Source organism: Sturnira hondurensis, unplaced genomic scaffold, assembly GCF_014824575.4.
Source record: "Sturnira hondurensis isolate 20B ecotype Veracruz unplaced genomic scaffold, ASM1482457v3 Scaffold0015509, whole genome shotgun sequence".
Taxonomy (NCBI): Eukaryota; Metazoa; Chordata; class Mammalia; order Chiroptera; family Phyllostomidae; genus Sturnira; species Sturnira hondurensis.
This window is the reverse complement of record NW_028088140.1, coordinates 909,218-929,264: the sequence shown is the minus strand read 5'-3', so window position 1 is coordinate 929,264 and position 20,047 is coordinate 909,218. Positions and strand designations below refer to the sequence as shown.

General features: G+C 34.0%; 1 protein-coding gene across 2 annotated transcripts in view; it reads left to right on the top strand.

The window, feature by feature from the left end:
* Positions 1–20,047, top strand: part of CEP290 (centrosomal protein 290) — a 103,310-nt gene that overhangs the window by 34,151 nt on the left and 49,112 nt on the right. For both annotated transcript variants that reach the window (XM_037064636.1, XM_037064635.1), the window contains 6 exons: positions 3,067–3,240; positions 7,636–7,747; positions 12,377–12,582; positions 13,747–13,898; positions 18,108–18,219; positions 18,815–19,270. In XM_037064636.1, the coding sequence (XP_036920531.1) occupies positions 3,067–3,240; positions 7,636–7,747; positions 12,377–12,582; positions 13,747–13,898; positions 18,108–18,219; positions 18,815–19,270 (1,212 nt within the window). The remainder of the gene's footprint in view (positions 1–3,066; positions 3,241–7,635; positions 7,748–12,376; positions 12,583–13,746; positions 13,899–18,107; positions 18,220–18,814; positions 19,271–20,047) is intronic.

The following is a 20,047-nucleotide window of genomic DNA, read 5'->3' as shown; positions in this document are numbered from 1 at the left end:
CGCACATGTTTCTTTCCCTCTCTTTCTCATTCTTTTCCCCATTAAAAAGACCCAGGGCTCTTTAGAGAAATGGCTTATTCCATGTCTGGATTAAAATAAATAAATAAAGTAAACCTTGGACATCTTATTGTCCCAGGAAACAAACCAAGCTTTGAAACTTGGTTCAAAGATTGATTCTTGTCAGAAGGACACAAGAGACAGCTTTAAAGGGTTCTCACTGCCAAAGTTGGGACAAGAGAACAATGCCTCCGAACAGTGCCTGCTAAAGCTCACTGGGTGTTTAAAAGTGTCTGACTCTGTCAGGGTACTTAGAGAAGAGAAGGTGGGAGTGGGGTCAGGGGCAGGGACAGGTAGAAGCAGAGTACAGCTGTGTATTTTGAAAACTGATTCTTAAAAAAGAGAAAAATTGAAGATACTGTATTATCTTTCCTTTCTAGTAGGAACGATACTTCAAGATAACCAAACAGCTTGGGCCAGTAAGGGAATATGTGCTAATAAGTGTGGAGAATATAATATAATTAGATAATCATAATTTTTGCAAATTATTTTTCTTTAAAGATTTTATATCTAAAATCTTTAGATCTTTAGATTCCCTTAGGTAGATGCAGTAAGGGGTGAAATTATTATACTAATAAACCTATTTTCAGTGTAATCTTAAAGCTGAATCGTGATGCAACAAAGGAATTTAGATACCAAGAAATGGGTCACTAAGTGTCATTGCTCTTGGATAGTCATTGGTACTAGTTCCTTTCAGTGGACACATTAGAAAATATGTATATATTTAAACCATGAGTTCATATTGTTATTACCAATTCAAATTTAACATTATGGGGTAAGTAAATATTATGGAGTTTTTAGTAACATTTGATTCTGTATTTGTGTTTCTGTTTTCTCACATGGAAATCTATTAAAATAACAATCTAGCAATAAAATAATGACTTGTTTTTTCCTACAATATTCATACATTAATTTGAAAATAATAATCTTGTATTGATATTAACAGTGACAACAGCAATGCTACCATATGTAGTTTAAAATTTCTTTATAGTCCTTATTTTCTTTAGACTATCTCTCATTAAGGGGTAACATATTCTACATTGACTTCAAATAATTTCCTTTGTATGATTATTTATACATTTAATATACATTTAAGCTCATTTGTTTTGCATTTGTTTTCAATTTCAGGGATTACTTGTTTTCCTTTTTTAAGTTAAATTTAAATATAGAAGTATTTGCATGTTCAAAAGATGGTACAGTCAGAGCAACCTTCTGTCCCTCCGTCCCTGTACCTTTTACCCCCTTAGGTAACTGATCAACCTTCTAATGTATCCTTTTGCAAATATTAACAAAGACACAAAAAGCTACATGTTGCGTGTGCTCTTCTGCACCTTGATTTACGTCTGATTTTATTATATAGATTATTTTAAGCATTTGTATGTCCAGTTGAATTGTATAAATTTATATAGCATCATATAAACATAAGAATTTGAAGTAAGTTTAAAATGAAATCCAGTGCCTTACCATCCCCTTTTAAATGCAGTAATGGGTGAAATTATTATGCTAATAAACTTATTTTCATTGTAGTCTTAAAGCTGAATCATGATGCAACAAGATACCTATTGAAAAATAGAAACTTTTTATTAGGATGTATAATAAGGAAATTTTGAGACTTGAAAACGTTCTTTTTTTGTGTGCGTGTATGTGTGTTAAGTTTTATAGAATATGTGTTTCTTGAAGTATTGCAAATACAACCAATGTTTGAGATAAAAGGGAAAAAAAGACAAATTTTCTTACTCTTAAACCTGGTTGTTCAACCTGGATGTTTTTTTTGCAACAATTGGANGACTAGGAATCGAACCGCGATCCTCTGGTTCGCAGGCCCGCGCTCAATCCACTGAGCTACACCAGCCAGGGCTAGAAACTTTTTATTAGGACGTATAATAAGGAAATTTTGAGACTTGAAAACGTTCTTTTTTTGTGTGTGTCTATGTGTGTTAAGTTTTATAGAATATGTGTTTCTTGAAGTATTGCAAATACAACCAATGTTTGAGATAAAAGGGAAAAAAAGACAAATTTTCTTACTCTTAAACCTGGTTGTTCAACCTGGATGTTTTTTTTGCAACAATTGGAAAAGAAAAAAAAAGGGGACTTTTTTTAAAAGGGAACATAAACTCTTTCACCCTCCCCAAAGAAGTGAAAGTGAATTCCTAGGGTGTTGTGGAATAGTGTGTACTGATTTACATGGAGAAGTTGTCAGAATGAGGTCTGAAGCACCATTGCACATATTTTTTTCTTATTATTCTACTTCAGAATGAATTATAACTATAAATTCTTTATCTTTTTTCACTTCATAAAATTGGTTGTTCCTTGCTCGAAGTACTTCGGCTTACTTTGAAGAGAACTGAAAGTTCAGACATTTTTTTGGTGTTAATACTATATCTTTGAATTGTGACTTTGTAGCTTTGTAGTTAATGAGTAGAACATGAGCAAAGTGACTTAAAGGTTTTGATACTGTTTATTACAGATTGCTAGATTACTGTATCTAGCTAGGATGGAGAGAACTTTTTTTACCCTACATAATGTTTTCTCTCTGTGAACAAAAAATTTTATTGTATTGCACAATTAGTCTTTGTAACTATAACAAGCAGAAACAGCTGCACCGTAAAGGGGACTTGTGGCAATGCTGAGTTTGCCATCCTGGTGTCAAAAGGGAAGTTATTTTTTTAATCTTGTGAAATTCAGAAAGTCTAGCCAAAGATACATTCTGAGTGATGTATTCCCTGTATTTGCTTTTTTTAATTCTGCTCAAATTGACTGAATTTTATTTTACTATGACAGGATGTATAAAAAGATTCACTATATTTATATTTTTATTATGATAAAACTTTCCAAATAACATTTTTATATAAAAGAAATTACTATTGCAACATTTTACTTACTTGATAATTCTTATTTTTCTAAGCTGTTCTAAGATTTGTTTTGGTTTTGGTTGTATTATCTTTTTTAAAAGTGGTTAGTGCCTCATCAGAAAAAATGCATTAACTCATTGTGCCCTTATTCACATAGGAGATGGCCATTTTCAAGATTGCAGCTCTCCAAAAAGTTATGGATAATAGTGTTTCTCTGTCTGAACTAGAATTGGCCAATAAACAATACAATGAACTGACTGTTAAGTACAGGGACATCTTACAAAAAGATAATGTGCTTGTTCAAAGAACAAATAACTTGGAACATCTGGAGGTAGGTTTGTGTGATGATTGAACCTTGTGATGGCAGCCATTTTTCCTCGGTGTCCTACTTATAAGTGCCGAAGGACTTAGGACAGCTTCGTCCAGGTCATTCTCCATAGCTAACTTGTGTGATTTAGCTGAATTAGACCTCTTACCACCCGGAAATTAAAAAGGAAAAAGGAACAGATTAAATATTATACTCATAAGAAGAAGCATCATTTAGTACCCATCCTTTTCTCTTACCTCTGTTCCCAGGGCAAATTATTCTGTCATGGTTCCTGGCTTTTCTGTTTTCTTGTGGTGGTTGTAGCCAAGAGTGGATGAGATATAATGGCTCTTCCCAGACCATGGGCGGTCTCAGCAAATTCCCATTCTTCCTTGTGGTAGAGAAACAGAAGAGTAGGATGAAATAGTACAAGTTTAATTCAAACAGTGAATATGGCCCAGACCCTTTGGCCACTTAACTCTTGTAGCCGCTTAACCTCCATGCCTTTTAGAGTAGGCAGAATTCCTGATTTATTCATCTTCTGTATCAGATATAGGGGTTTTTATGTCTTTTGGCTAATTATTCTCTTTTATGATCTACTGATGGAGTGGACTGAGACAGAACCCTATTGACTCAAAGCCTTTATTGCTTAGGGGAACACACTCAGTGAAACAAAAGATTATTCTCAGTAGCCTTCAATGACTCCTACAAAATTATCTGAGTCACAGTTGATTTATACTAACTAGAAGTAATCATGATCAATTTACTTTTTACTTTTTACCAAAGAGAGATGGCTATATTAATTTTTATAGAAAATTCTGATATGGTAATAATTCATTTTGTAGAAAATTTAAATGCAATAATGTACTTTTTAATTTTCATGTCCTTTATCCTTTTCTCCTTATCATTAGAAAATTAGGTAAGAAATCTTTGGTAGATAACATAAATAACAAATTTTAAATTTATTTAAACTATTTTTCCAAAGAATATTTTTATTTTTTCTCAAAATTTAAAAATTTTGTATTTGTATTATATCCCTTTCTCTCCTTTATTTTCTTTTTTTTTAAGATGTTATTTATTTATCTTTAGAGGGGAAGGGAAGGAGAGTGGGAGAGAAATTTCAATGTATGGTTGCCTCTCCTGTGTCCCCTGCTGGGAACTGGCCTGCAACCCAGGCATGTGCCCTGACTGGGACTCGCACCACGGTTGTTTGGTTCTCACGCCTGCACTCAATCCACTGAGCTACAACAGCCAGGGCTCTCCTTTATTTTCCATATCTCAGTTATAATTCTGAAAACATATGTATCCCTGTTTTTAAAGAAAAAAATTTTCTTTATTATCTGTATTCTGGTAGCCATTACTCATCTCTGTCTCCAGTGTTATGCCCACCTTACTGCCCCTGAATGATAATTATAAATGTGAATCTGACCATGTCACTCCCTTGCTTAAAACCTGTTGAAAGCTTCCAGTCACTTAAAGAATAAAAGTGAAGTTCCTGTTTGTGATTAGCTTTCACTTCACTTCCTCTCCTCTAATGCTCTAAGGAGTTGCACAAGGTATGTGTTAGAAACCAAACTACTGACTCTTTGCAACACAAGTGTATTTTCTTACATATATTCTTCTGTGCGTGCTCTTTCCTTTATCTAAAAAGCTCTCCCACTCTCCCAGTTCATCTGCTCATTGAATTTCTGTTCATGTTTCAAAACTTGGTATAGATAGTCTCCTTTTTTCTGAAGCATCCTTCCTCATAGAGCAAACCCCCTCTGTCTATACTAGTTCTACATCCTGTACCTAGTGCTGCTGTTTATGTCACATCGTATTATATGTGTTTCTGGGTCTGCCTCCCCTTCTGGAATGTGAGCCTTTGATACCAGGAACTCTGCTTAGTTCATGTGTGTTTAGTGCCTCCTGTTTGGCACAAAGTTAGAGCTCTTAATGTTGACCTCAGACAGGGATTAACTGTGTAGAGCCATGATGCAAAGATCATCATATATGGTGACTAAGAAATCATAAAGGCTTTTTAAGAGTAAAGTTTCATGAGAACAAAGGTTATTAAGATTGTATTTCCAAATTTTAAAGAGCAGGGCTGGTGATTAGTACATACAAAACTGAGTGGGTGATAAGGCAATTGAAAAACTAGAAATTTGGTAATAGAAGAAAAAAATAAATGTGTATTGGACTAGAATGAAGAGGAAGATTTGTTTTATTTCTTTTTTAAAAATGAGACCAGTGCAGTTTGAAGAGAGAAAGAAAATTTAGAGCCATAGGAAGAGAATGATTAAAGATTTGCAGATGCAAATGGTAATAAATGAGGTGCAATACCAGGGCCCAGGGATGAAAATGGGATCTGGAGCAAGACCAGAATTTCACTTTAAAAGAGTCTGGAAGTCAAAGAAAGGAAAAAGGAGTAGAAGCATAGTTAAAATACCTCAACCCCGTGTTTGTTTTTCTAAATATTGTTATGTATTTACAATATTTAGAACTGGGTTGTAATTGGGGATGTCACCAGAAATTCAAGTTTAATCTCTTATCTTGTGTTTCTTTTCATCATAACATCCTCGTGTTAAAAAACCTCATTATTCTGTTTTGTTATTCTTCATTAACTCTTACTACCTGACATTCATTGTGTTATTTATTGGCTTATTTTCTCACTACTCCACTAAAATGCAATTTCTTGGACGGAATTTGTTTACCATTGAAGTACAGTGCTTAGAATACCTGGCATAGAATAGGCATTTCATCTGTTGAAAGAAGAATAAATCAGTTTAAAATGTACTTATGTGCCAACTCCTACATTTACGTCCCCAGCCTGACTTCTCAGAGCTGTCTTCTACTGTGTAGAATTACCAACTTTACAAGTCACATTTCTAGGGGGTCTCAAATTTGACGTATCCAAAATGCACTCCTGAGGTCTATTTCTCTCATAGTTATTCTTGTTTCAATATATGCCATATTGTCTTCAGTTAGTTAAGGCAGATACCTTAGAGTTATTCTGTAGTCACTCCTTTCTGCTATCCTCTTTAATTTCCCAAATATAATTAATTCGTGTGTCCTCTTTTCTCCATCTTTACTGCTATTACTCTAGTTTAAACCAGTATCATCACTCATCTGGACTTTACAATATCATCCTGACTATTTTCTGATTTTCTCTGTTTCCTCTTTTATTCTCCACATTGCATCCTGGAATTGTTTAATCTTTAAATCATATCCTCTTATGCATTAAGTTAAATTCATTTCTTCATCTTCACATAACATGCCTTGCTTAGTATAGCCCTGTTACCGTCCCTTTTTCTTTCTGTTGTTGTTTTTCTCTCTTTATTTTGTGTGTGTGTGATGGGTCTTAGTTATTTTTCCAACCTTCTCTTATTCCACTCTCCACTCTTGTGTTTGCGTACCATGCTCCAGTCCTCTAGCGCTTCAGAGTCTTTCCTGCTTTAGAGCATCTGGGTTTACCAGTGTATGATTTCTTTCCATGGCTGGTTTCTTGTCGAGACTGACCCCTTCTCGTGGCTTAGGTTTCAACTTAAATACCACCTCTTCAGGTGGGTAATGCCTTCTTTAACCGCTCTATCCAGATATGGCTCCATTTATTATTCTCTGGGCCCATACTGTTTCTTTCTAGATATTAATTATTAATTATTATTAATTATTTTTTGTTTGCTTACCTGTTTATTCTCTGCTGGTTTACACACCTTCCCCAACTCCTGGCACACATATGTATCCATGGACACCAAATGAGTAGGCCTGTGAAGGCCAGAATTTGTTCTGTTTCTTTTCACCGTTAACGTATAGCACCTGTCATTGACAGCATGCTGGGGATCCTCAGAACTATTTGTGTGAATGAGGGAAGTAAGCTCTAGTATGTGAAAGTTATGAAGCAGTGAATATTTTGTCTTGATCAAAAGGAGCATGGCTGCAGCCAGGACCACATATTTGATACACAAGATTTTGATTATTTTTAAATAATGTTTTATATGTGTATATACCTATATGTGTATTGCATGTGTAGAAACTTCTAATTTTGTAAAAGAAACTGGATTGTGAGTTTCAGAAGATATATAAAGTTGAAACAATGTTATTTTTGTGGTANTGAGGGAAGATGATCCTCAGAACTATTTGTGTGAATGAGGGAAGCTCTAGTATGTGAAAGTTATGAAGCAGTGAGTATTTTGTCTTGATCAAAAGGAGCATGGCTGCAGCCAGGACCACATATTTGATACACAAGATTTTGATTATTTTTAAATAATGTTTTATATGTGTATATACCTATATGTGTATTGCATGTGTAGAAACTTCTAATTTTGTAAAAGAAACTGGATTGTGAGTTTCAGAAGATATATAAAGTTGAAACAATGTTATTTTTGTGGTACTAGTCTGAATTGTAATGTCGTTTCTCAGTGGTGTTTCTGTTTAATTCAGTGTGAAAATGCATCTCTAAAAGAACAAATAGAGTTTATAAATAAAGAACTAGAGATTACCAAGGAAAAACTTCACACTATTGAACAAGCCTGGGAACAAGAAACTAAATTAGGTAAGTACTATGATTATGATAATATAAAATGATTAAGATCTAATTGTAAGTATTTTTCATTTAAAGTTCCTTTTCTATACCAGATGAAAAGAAAGTATTTTGATAAAAGTGAACTATCTGTCTAACAGTTTAATTTAGCAGGCAGTTGAATAATATCGTCTACTAATCTCCAACAAAATTCAGGTTTCAGTTATAAAATTTGTTGCAAATAAAGTCATATATGTTAAAAATTTACAACTAAGCATTAGCTGTTATAAATTTTTATAACATATAGCAAAATTTTATTAACATATAACTCATATGTTAAAAATTTATAACTAAGCATTAGCTGTTTTGTACTATTTGACAATCAAGACTGGTGATAATTTTGAAATACCTACATTGTAGTGACAGTATTATGAGTTCTTTCACCATGTATAAAGTTATGTCAGGAATGTATCATGTGACATTTTTAAAAGATGACCATATAGCATCAAAATTTTTTTAATTTATATTACTCATGGTTCCATTTCTGTATTATCACTTTTTATATTACCTTATGCATGCTTAAATATTATATATACTTTAAATTATAGTAAATGTACTATATACTATATTTATCTAGTAGATATCAAAATATTGGTATGTTTTATTCATCATACTTGTAAATATTTATGCAGTATCTTTCTGTGTTTGAATGATTAAATGTCTAGCTTTTCTCATTTTTGTTATGATTATAGTGCTGGAAAGAACATCTTCATGTATATCTAACAGAAATTGTTTTCTCAGAGGGTATTAAAATCTTTGTTGTTCCTGTTAGGGTTTTCCATACTAGTTTTTCAAATGGTTTTCTTAGTTTATAGCATTTAAAAATTTTTATCTTGCTAGCACTTTGTTTTATAATTTTCATATAAATTTGCCACTTTGGTTAAGGTGTTTTCATGTGTTTCCTTTCTGGACCTCGGAGCTCTAATGCTGTTCACAGGTTCTGCTGCTAAATATAACTATGTTATTATATTGGTAACTGAGATACATAGTTTAGACAGGCCTAACATTGGGAAGTCTAAAATAAGCCACTTTTAGAACCCTAACTGATGTGTCTTGATAGGTTGGGTGTCATCCCACAAACTGAAAGGTCACCAGTTCGATTCCTGGTCAGGGCACGTGTCTGGGTTGCATGCCAGATTCTCAATTGGGGGCATGTGATCAATGTTTCTCTTCCTCTCTATCTTCTTCCCTTGTTCTCTAATAATAAATAAATATATCCTTTAAGATAAAATAAGCTACTTTTAAAAATGTAATTTTTAATTCATTAAGAGATTTGAAATGAATTGACATCCATGTAGCTCCTACATCAAAGAAGATACCATTTAAGATGAATAAAATGAGTATTATGTGGTATCTTTTTAATAATTCCTATAGAATTTTTAAAATTTTCAAATACTTTAATCTCTCCCATACATGGCTTTAGGCCAAGAAAGATTTTAAAGCTTTCATTATTTTCTATTGTTTGTATATCTTTGTTTGTAAGTGTCACATACTAGCTTTTCCCACCCAAGAATTTGTTGGTGTGCACTACCCTCTCCCTAAGAAAATTCCAGGTACAAGAGGGTAGAGATGGCTCATCACTGTGCCTTTTGTGATGGGCCCCTTTTCATTATCATAGTTTAGCATAGAATTGAACAGAGAAGGGGTTTTATATTCCTTGTATGTTTATACTTAATGCAGTTTTTTTCTTTTATTCATGGTGTTTAGGATTGACTGAATGAGTCTCTATTCCATAATGGACTGATTAACTAACATTTTTAGCTTCTTTCAGTAATCTGTTATTGTTAATTATTTGATCATTGCTTGCAGTAGCTATTCTAAAATCATATGTTTAAAGATGCATGCAGAACAAAATGAAATACTTCCTAAAACTGAGGGAGACACTGAAACCATTTTTGTTAGTTTGTTTTAAATATATATACATATATATACTACTTCGAGCAAATTTAGTTATAAAACTCAAGCTTGTGCAGCTAAAAATATAAGAGGGGACATTATTAGTATTTTGAATCACTGCTTAGTTCCTTAAAATAATTGACCTCACTGAACATGTGATTAATTGACTCTCTAAAAAATAAAACACTATACCAAATTTTGTTTCTTACCTGAAACATGTTTGTTATGCAAAGAAAAGCATTAGTTTTCTCCTCAGAAATGACTAGTAACTAATATCCTATGCCTTTTCATGGTAAATTTTTAAATTTTGTTTTCATATGTATTTATTTATTATTATATTTTATTGATTATGCTATTAAAATTATCCCAGGTTTTCTTCCTTTACCCCCTTTCACCCAGCACCCCCACATTCCCTCAGGCAATCCCGACACCATTGTTCATGTCCATGGGTCAGGCACATAACTCTTTGGCTTCTCCATTTCCTATATTGTATTTTACATCACCATGGCTATTCTGTAACTACCTATCTGTACTTCTTAATCCCCTCACCTCTTCACCTATTCCTCCACAACCCCCTCCACCTGGCAACCATCAAAACTTATCCATGATGTTGTCTGTGTTCTTGTTTGCTCAGTTCATTTTTTATATTCAATAGTTTATAGATATGTATCTTTGCCATTTTATTGTTCATAGTTTTAATCTTTTTCTTAAGTCCCTTTAACATTTCATATAATAATGGTTTGGTGATGATGAACTCCTTCAGTTTATTTCTTGTCTGGGAAACTTTTTTTCTGCCCTTCAATTCTAAATGATAGCTTTGCTGGGTAGAGCAATCTTTGCTGGAGGTCTCTGCTTTTCATTATTTTAATATTCCTTGCCAATAACTTCAAACCTGCAAAGTTTCTTTAGAGAAATCAGCTGACAGTCTTGTGGGAAATCCCACATTGGTAGCCAGCTGCTTTACTCTTGCTGCAGTAAGATTCTCTCTTTATCTTTTACGTTTGGCATTTTAATAATAATGTGTATGAGAATAGGACTCTCTGCATCCATCTTGTGTGAGACTCTCTGTGCTTCTCTGTGCGCATCTATTTCCTTCACCAAATTAGGGAATTTTTCTTTGATTATTTTTTCAAATAGATTTTCAATATCTTGCTATTTCTCTTTTCCTTCTAGCAGCCCTACGAAGCAAATGTTGCAATGCTTAATTTGTCCCATAGACTGCTTACACTGTCCTCACTTTTTAAAATTCATTTTTCTTCTTGTTGTCCTGATTGTTTGTTTTGCTACCTTATGTTCCAATTGATTTCATTCTCAGCTTCATCCACTTTACTGTTGTTTTCCTTTAAATTGTTCCTTATTTCAATTAGTGAATCCTTTGTTTCTGACCAGACCTTTTTTATGCTATTGAGTTCCTCTTACGTTTGCTGAGAATCCTTATAACCAGTGTTGTGAACTCCTCATTTGAAGGATTGCCTATCTTCATTCTGTTTAGTTATTTTTCTGGAGTTTTGATCTGTTCTTTCATTTGGGCCATGTTTCTTTGTCTCCTCATTTTGTCAGCCTCCCTGTGTTTGTTTCTGTGTATTAGGTAGAGCTGCTATGACTCCCTGTCTTGGTAGCATGGCTCAGTGGGGGTGAGTCTGAGTAAGTCCTTGTGTGGGTTTTTTTAAGGGGAGCTGCTTGAGATTCTATAAGTTCTTTCCACCAACTCAGTCTCCACTGGTTTTTGCAGCCAGAGGTCGTGGGAACTTACTTTCCTAGGACTGGAACCCTGGGCAGGGGACCTGGTGTTGGGCTGGGGCTCCTCGTTCCAGAGTTATCCCTCCTGATTTTTGTGTCACCACACATAGTTGTGGGACCAGCCTGTTCCACATCTCCACATCTCTGCTCCTCCTACGAGTCTGAATGGATGCAGTTTCTTTAATTCCATAGTTGTTGTACTTCCATTCCACTCAGTTTCTGACAGTTCGGAGTGATGGTTGTTCCATAGTTTTGTTGTAATTTTGATGTGGTTGTGTGAGGAGGTGAGCCATGTTTACCCGTACCTCCATCTTTTTATTTTATTTAACCACAGACTTCTTTGTCCAAAGACAAGCCATACTATATGTGTGTATAGTATACATATATACATGTATATGTATATACACACATATAATCACATATATACGAGATTAGTTTGTGATAACTAATAAAATAATTTAAAATATTTGGTATTAGATGTTTACAAAAGCTATGTAATACTCATGGTTAAAGAATATAGATACTTGGTGAGACCCCTTAATCATATGGCTTCATATTTTAATTTCAGCTTGACTCTGTGAGACTTTAAAATAGTCATCACACTTATATTCACCAAATAGTGTTATTTTTTGAATTTCTACTTATAGCATTTATCTACGTTCAGTTATCAAAATATAGTTATTTACCCTTTTTTGATTCTCTGTATGTGACACCATTTACAGTATATTTTTTACATTGTTCTTTCAGTAATCCCATGAGGAATAGCTTTTATTATCGTTTGATTGATGAAGAATGTATGTTTCAGAGAGGTGTAACGGGAAGAGCAGCGTCTAGAGCTCTGACTAGGGTCTGGACCTGCCATCATTCAGAGATCTCGTGTTTTCTGTCGAACACAATGTCTAAAACATCTGGAATATAATTTGTATAAGAACAGCATAAGTTTGACTTAAATATTCTTGTGTATAGGAAATGAATCTAATATGGATAAGGCAAAGAAATCAATAACCAACACTGAGATTGCTTCCATTTCAAAAAAAATCACTATGCTGGAGATGAAGGAATTAAATGAAAGGCAGCGGGCTGAACATTCCCAAAAAATGTATGAACACATAAGGACTTCATTGAAACAAATGGAAGAACGTAATTTTGAATTGGAAATCAAATTCACTGAGGTTTGATATCACCATTTTTATCATATAATTAAAAAATAAGGAATTAGTTGTGGCAGACATTGTATTATGTAAGAGGTTTGTTTGTACCTTTGAAGTAGCATATTAATATAGTACTTATGTTTTATGTAATGGATAAAAATAAAAGATGTACTTTTAAATGTTTCAAAAGAAAACAAATATTTCTGTGAATGAGTTATTATTTCTTACCAGCATTACATTATTAGATTTAATATGCAAAAGAAAGAATACTTGCTTGATCATGGAATTCTTGCCACTACCATTCCATTCATTTAACAAATATTTATTTGGTGCCTGTTTCACTCCAGACACTGTAGAGGGGCTGGAAATACAGCAGGAAACAAAATATTGTGAATAGTAATCTCTGCTCTCAGGGACTTTGTATTCTAATAGATTTTTTTAGACTTTTTTGACATGGTCAGAATTATTAAAGTAGATGGTAATACATACAGTTTGCAAGTATTTGACAGTTTATGATGAAGTAGCATTCTTGTAATATTTGTTTTACCTTGAGAATTAGTATAATTTTCAAAGCATGGCATCATTTTGTTTTATTTTAACGGTCACTATATATTAAGATTTTATTAACTCATTTAGACTTATTTACAGGTGATAAAGCTGAAGTAAACTATAATGAGTGTACTGCATTCCTAACATTAAGAATATCAGAAATTCTGCCCTGGCTGGTGTGGCTCAGTGGGTTGAGCACTGGCCTGCAAACTTAAAGGTTACTGTTTCGATTCCTAGTCAGGGCACATGCCTGGGTTGCAGAATAGATCCCCAGTTGGGGACATGTGAGAGGCAGCCAATCTATGTTTCTTTCCCTCTCTTTCCCCCTTCCTATCCTCTCTCTAAAAATAAATAAAATAAAATCTTAAGAAAAATATCGGAGATTCTGATATTATTAGATTGTGAGTTGCCTAACAAAAGTAACTTTTGGTGGGTTGGCATATAACCAGAGTTTGCACAATTTATTCCTAACTGTCTCTTTACCCTTTTCAATCTGTCCTTTGTACTTCACACTAAATTCAGTGTGTGGACTAATGCAATATAAAGAGGACTGCAGTATGCTAAAAGCTAAATTTAAAAAGAAAAATCTCCTTAAAAACTGATTTATCTGAGTATTTTTTGTTACTTTTTTTTTAGCTTACCAAAATCAACTTGGAAGCACAGAAGATAGAACAGATTTTAAGAGATGAATTAGCTGATAGTGTGAGCAAGACAGTAAGTGATGCTGATAGACAACGGATTCTAGAATTAGAGAAGAGTGAAATGGAACTCAAAGTTGAAGTGTCAAAGTGAGTTCATGTAAACTTTCTGGTCACTTGATTAGATGTATCTACTCTTAATTTGTTTTTAAGAAACATAAATAGAGTGGTACAGGCAAAATACTGTTAGTGGCAATTGATACTGGTTTCTTTTCAGAAGAACATGCTTAAATAATCAATTAGATTGATTTTTAATGGGCACAAATAATAATATTGAAGAGGAAATCACTTGAAGATTCACAGATTTTTAGAGTCCAGTGGTAATGTTGCAGAAAGAGCTGACTGGGAATCAGGACCTTCTGAGACCTAGTTCTTTTACATATTAACATTTTGTTAGGAGGGAGGGACATTAATTTATTTAAACTTGCTCTTTATTTTTTACTTTATTAGAGCAATTACTTTATAAGTGCCTCTTCTACCTGTTCAAAAGCTTGATGTAAAAATAAAAATGTAAGGAAACATTCAAATTTTGATTAGTTTGGGGTATCTACTATATATGCTATGCTAAATATATACTAACTCATATAATTGCACTTAATAACTCTGAAGTAACATTGTTGTTTTCATGTTATGCGTAGAAACAGTTTTTTTTGCTTAGAACAAATCATATATGTAAGGTGTAAATACTGTGTGCCAGGTAGATATGCTGCATATTCACTCTGCTTTGTAATTATGTGTTACTTTAGTAGAAAAGTGTGAGGATCCCAGTTTGGCTGGTGAATGCACAATACAATGTATAGGCAATGTATTACAGAAACCTGTAATTTTAAAAACCAAAGTCACCCCAATAAATCAAACAAAATCAAAAACAAAAAATAAAATAAAAAAGAAAGTGTGAGGATCCCTGAGTTGATCTGTCAGTGCAAATAATTAGTAAGGAGAGTTTTATGGCCTCCTCATAGTTAATAGCCATTTTTTTTGAGCTTTGATATCATTTTGGGAATATCGGTCATTCTCAGCCATTTTCACTGTGATTCTTTTTTTATTTTTCCTATCACTTCACGGACCTTACCTTTTGAAATGAGCTCAGTTATGTTATTCTTTTTATATATTAATTAATGAAAACTTACATAACTGTCAATGAGAGCTTGTCATTAGTATGGGGAAACTTTACTTATCTGTCACACTGAACTAAAATAGTTCCAACACAGAGTAAAATGCATTTTACTTTACCTGTGTTATCTCAACACAATAGTTATATAAGAAATTTAATAAATTCCCTGGCTGGTGTGGCTCAGTGGATTGAGTGATGGCCTTTGAACCAAAAGTTCACTGGTTCGATTCCCAGTCAGGGTACATGCCTAGGTTGTGGGCCAGGCCCCCAGTAGAGGGTGTGGGAGAGGCAACCACACATGGATGTTTCTCTCCCTCTCTCCTTCCCTTCCCCTCTCTAAAAATAAATAAATAAAATTTCTAAAAGATGAAATTTAATAAATTACCACCAAGCTTCCCCCTTTATAAATTTAGAAAATTTATAATCTTTTTCACATTTCTGGTAACTTGTAAATTAAAATAAAGTAAATCAATACATGCATCAGTCTACCTAGAGAACCTAGGAATTTTAAATATCTGTAATCTTTTTTATGCCAAACCTCACTCTCAATTTTATTGTGTGTTACTCCATTGCCATTTAGCCCCTTCACACCCTGCTGTACCCCGTAGTCACCACACTGTTGTCTATAAGTCCTTTTCCCTTTTTTTTTATTTTTTATTTTTTTTTATTTTTTATTTTTTATTTATTTATCTTTAGAAGGGAAGGGAAGGAGAGAGGAAGGAAACATCAATGTATGGTTGCTTTCTGGTGCATCCCCTGCAGGGAACTGGCCCCTGCTGGAAACTGGCCTGCAATCCAGGCGTGTGCCCTGACTGGGAATCGAACTGCGATCATCTGGTTCGCAGGCCCGAGCTCAATCCACTGAGCTACACTAGCCAGGGCTAGTCCTTTTCCCTTTTTGCTTGATCCTTTTATCCCCTAACTCCTCCCATAGCTGTCAGCCTGCTCTCTCTCTATGAGTCTGTCTCTATTTTGCTTGTTGGTTCAGTTTATTCAATAGATTCCATATATGATTGAAATCATGCAGTATTTGTCTTTTTTCTGATTGGCTTATTTTACTTAGCATAGTATTCTCCAGGTCCATATATGCTGTCAGAAATGGTAAAATTTTTTTATTTTTACAACTGAGTAGTATCCCATTGTGTAACTGTCCCATAATTGTTTTATCCTCTTATCTACGGATGGATGCTTGGGCTGCTTCCATATCTGGGAGATTGTAAACAAAGCTGCAGTGAACATAGTGGTGCTTATGTTCTTTTGAATTAGTGTTTTGGGTTTCTTTGAATAAATTCAGAGAAGTGGGGTCACTGGGTCAAAAGACAGTTCCATTTTTAATGTTTTGAGGTTATTTCCATACTGCTTTTCACTGTGGCTGCACCAGTCTGCATTCCCACCAACAGTTCAAAAGGGTTCCCTTTTGTTATAGATGGCAAGAGACAGATCTGAGTCAGGATGTCTTTCTCCCCCAACTCGGTTCTTGTCTCTCTCCCAAGACACAAATTCAAGAGAAAGACAAACATGTATAGTAGAAATGAGATAGCAAGTTTATTTATGAAATACATATGAGTACAAAGCTACAAGCAGGCACCCAGCTAATCGGAATGCATCACGTATAGAGGGAAAAAGTTGTTAGTAAATCTGTTAGTAAGTTAGTGAGTTTGTGCTATACCCTTGAGATGAGGCTACAAGTGGGTACTTAGCTAATCTAAGTTCACTGACCATTGGAGTTCGGGGTTATTATACCTCAGTCAACTTTTAGTTTCCCTCCCCTTCTCCCCTTTCTAAATCTTAGGAATAATGTCCAGCTACAAAGGCTTTCTTTCTCAGTCAGTAAAGCTCTTTGTCCTTGTGAAATTGTTAGAGGCCCCCTTTCCCACCATAGGCCCCCCTCTTCCTCCTGTGCAGTTCCCACTTCTTCAGGTCACTCGACAATCTTAGTAAGGTTGTTCCAGAAGCCCCTTTTCTCAGTACAGTCTGAGCACTCTTCCCTCCTCCTGTGTTATTTTGCATGTGATGCTTGGGAACCTCGCAAATCTCTTCAAACCGAGCTCAGGATTGCCAAGCTAATTGGTGAGACACGTCTTCCTTTTGCTTCTAATCTCCTGTATGAAGTTTTTTGTTAGGTTGTAATGGCCAGGGCCCTGCCTTTGTTTCCCCTCTGGCTGTTCATTCCTACTTGCTACCTAACACTTTTTATATATTGTCACCAGCACTTAATGTGGAATTATAACAAGTAAAGCTACCTAATACCTAATTCTAGCTATGCCAAACTATAAGTGTCTTTTGAAAAACGTGTGAAATAGGAGTACTCTGGTCACATGCATTTGGAAAATAATGTATACAAGGGGAGACCCCCCCAAAAAAACCTGAATTATGTTGTGGAGGGCAGGGCCCCTGAACGGTGAGTGTTCTAGGACCCCATCTGCATCAGCTGCCATTGTTGTGAGGGGCTTCTTTGGGCTTCAGTGAATATTTCGAAGGCTCTTTCTATGCATTTGCCCATTTCATGATGGCTGATTTATGAGCACACCTGCCCACACTGCACTGAGTGTTCAATAGTTTTTGACCAAAAATGTCATGACCCCTGTGCCCCACGCTCCCTATTTACTCAGTTGTACCCCAGGCAACTTTTGTTTTCTTTCCCTGGATGAAAAAAGTCCTCAAAAGGGAATGTTTTACCAATGTGGAAGAGGTGGAACCAAAAATAGCAGAAGCACTAAAAGGCATCAAAATTAGTAAGTTCAAAAATTGTTTTGAGCAGTGGGAAAAACATCTCAATAAATGTATTGTATCAAATAGAGAGTACTTTAAAGGTCACTGAAGTTTAAACATGTGAGAATAAATACACAATTTTTTATAAATAAATTCTGTTTTTTTGGTGTTCTCCCCTCGTATGTGTAGTTTCACATAATTTTTTACCTTAAAGCTTCTCGGAATATTTAATATGATACTACATAGTACAAATTTTCAAGGGGGCGGAGGGATGTCAGTAATGACTTTTTTTATAAAACACATGTTAACCTCTCATAGAATTATGCTTCGTAGAACACTTTAGGAAACCTTGCTTTAACATTTCATACAAAGAAGAGATACTGAAACCTTTTCCAAGGATTTAAAGATTTGAAATTCTGGTGTTTATTTACTTAGAAAATATACCTAATTGTTTCTGAAATATCACTTTCCAGACTGCGAGAGATTTCTGATATCGCCAAAAGGCAAGTTGAAATTTTGAATGCACAACAACAGTCCAGGGATAAAGAAGTAGAGTCCATCAGGATACAGCTGTTAGACTATCAGGTGTGTGCAGTATTGGCTCATCTGTATAGGTTTTATCCCCTAAGTTCACATTAGATATTGGGATGATTTTATAGTTTTAATCAGAGAATATGTCAAATTGAGGCTCCTATACAATTTAATATGAACTACCATCCATAATTCAGAAAAGCATTTAAATACCTACAAATGCGTTGCTCTGAATGTTGGCCAGAGTTAAGATAGTGAGGAGAAATATTGTTTCGTACCAGTATTTTCTCTCATAGCTTTATGTAGCTTTTCACACATTCTCACATGTTTTCTTAGAATAAAAAAGATACATTGCCCATGTTAATATTATACCATTACTGTTTATTTATATATGGAAGGTAAAAAAATAAAACAGCAGTATTATTCCAACTGTTACTTATTCAGATGACAGATTTGGATTTTCTGTTTTGGTTTTTTTTCTTTGTTTTTTACAGTTCTTTGGTAATTCATATTAAAGCAAGTTCAGATTTTTGTAGGACATCACATAGCACTCTTAAATTTTATTTAGTAAATTATGATATTGAATTCACAATCGGTTTCATTGGAGAAACTTGAGACTTACTACAAATATATGTAATTTTTATAATAGGCACAGTCGGATGAAAAGGCACTGATTGCCAAGTTGCACCAACACATTGTCTCTCTTCAAATTAGTGAGGTTACTGCTCTTGGTAAGTTGGAGTCTCTTACGTCGAAACTGCAGAAGATGGAGGCCTGTAATTTGCGCTTAGAACAGAAACTGGATGAAAAGGAACAGGCTCTCTATTATGCCCGCTTGGAGGGGAGAAACAGAGCGAAACATCTGCGCCAGACAATTCAATCTCTACGACGCCAGTTTAGTGGAGCTTTGCCCTTGGCACAGCAGGAAAAGTTCTCTAAAACAATGATTCAGTTACAAAATGACAAACTGAAGGTAATGCAAGAAATGAAAAATTCTCAACAAGAATGTAGAAATATGGAAAACAAGAAAATGGAATTGGAACTAAAGTTAAAGGGGCTAGAAGAGTTAATAAGCACTTTAAAGGATGCCAGGGGAGCCCAAAAGGTAAAACACTGATTTTTATCTTCATTATTTCCAGAAGAGTTAGGTAATTTTAGGTTCTTAATATGTACCTGTATATAAAACATTTAATATATGACCAAAATTCCAGTTATAATATATTTGTTGAGATTTTTATAAATTAGGGGTTTTGCTTTTTTAAATGTCTATTTGTAAGAATAAAATGAGATTCTTATAAACAATGGTTTTAGTAGAAATGTAGATTTTAAAATATTGAATAATTTTAAATACTCTAAAAATCTCTCTATATATATAAATAAAATACTAATTTGTAATTATTTTTAAACATTATATGGTGATCATTTGAATTCTATTCTTTGTAATCATTATTTGTATAAAATTATGGCCCACATTTATTTTTAATAATATTTTGTTTTTACCCTTATTTGAAATAATTAAATGAAAATTAATTGTCTTGCAACTAGATTTCATTTTCAAAGCCAAAAATATTTAGGATATTCATTTTTGAAAGTAAAACCAATTTTCAGTTACATACTTACAATAAGTACCCAATAAACACATTAAAGTAAATGAGTAAATGAAGGTGAATGTTAGCACTACCCCACTAAAAACATAGTTTGAAGAATGTTCTATGTTAAGATCCTACATAGTTTTAGAAAATTCTATGGAAATTGTAAATAAACTGCCATGTGGCATAACAAAGGATAATTTTATGTATTATTTTATTTCAGAATGTTCATTCATTTGAATTAAAATCATTAGGATTGGGGATAAAAATGTTATTCCTCATATAGCATTTAC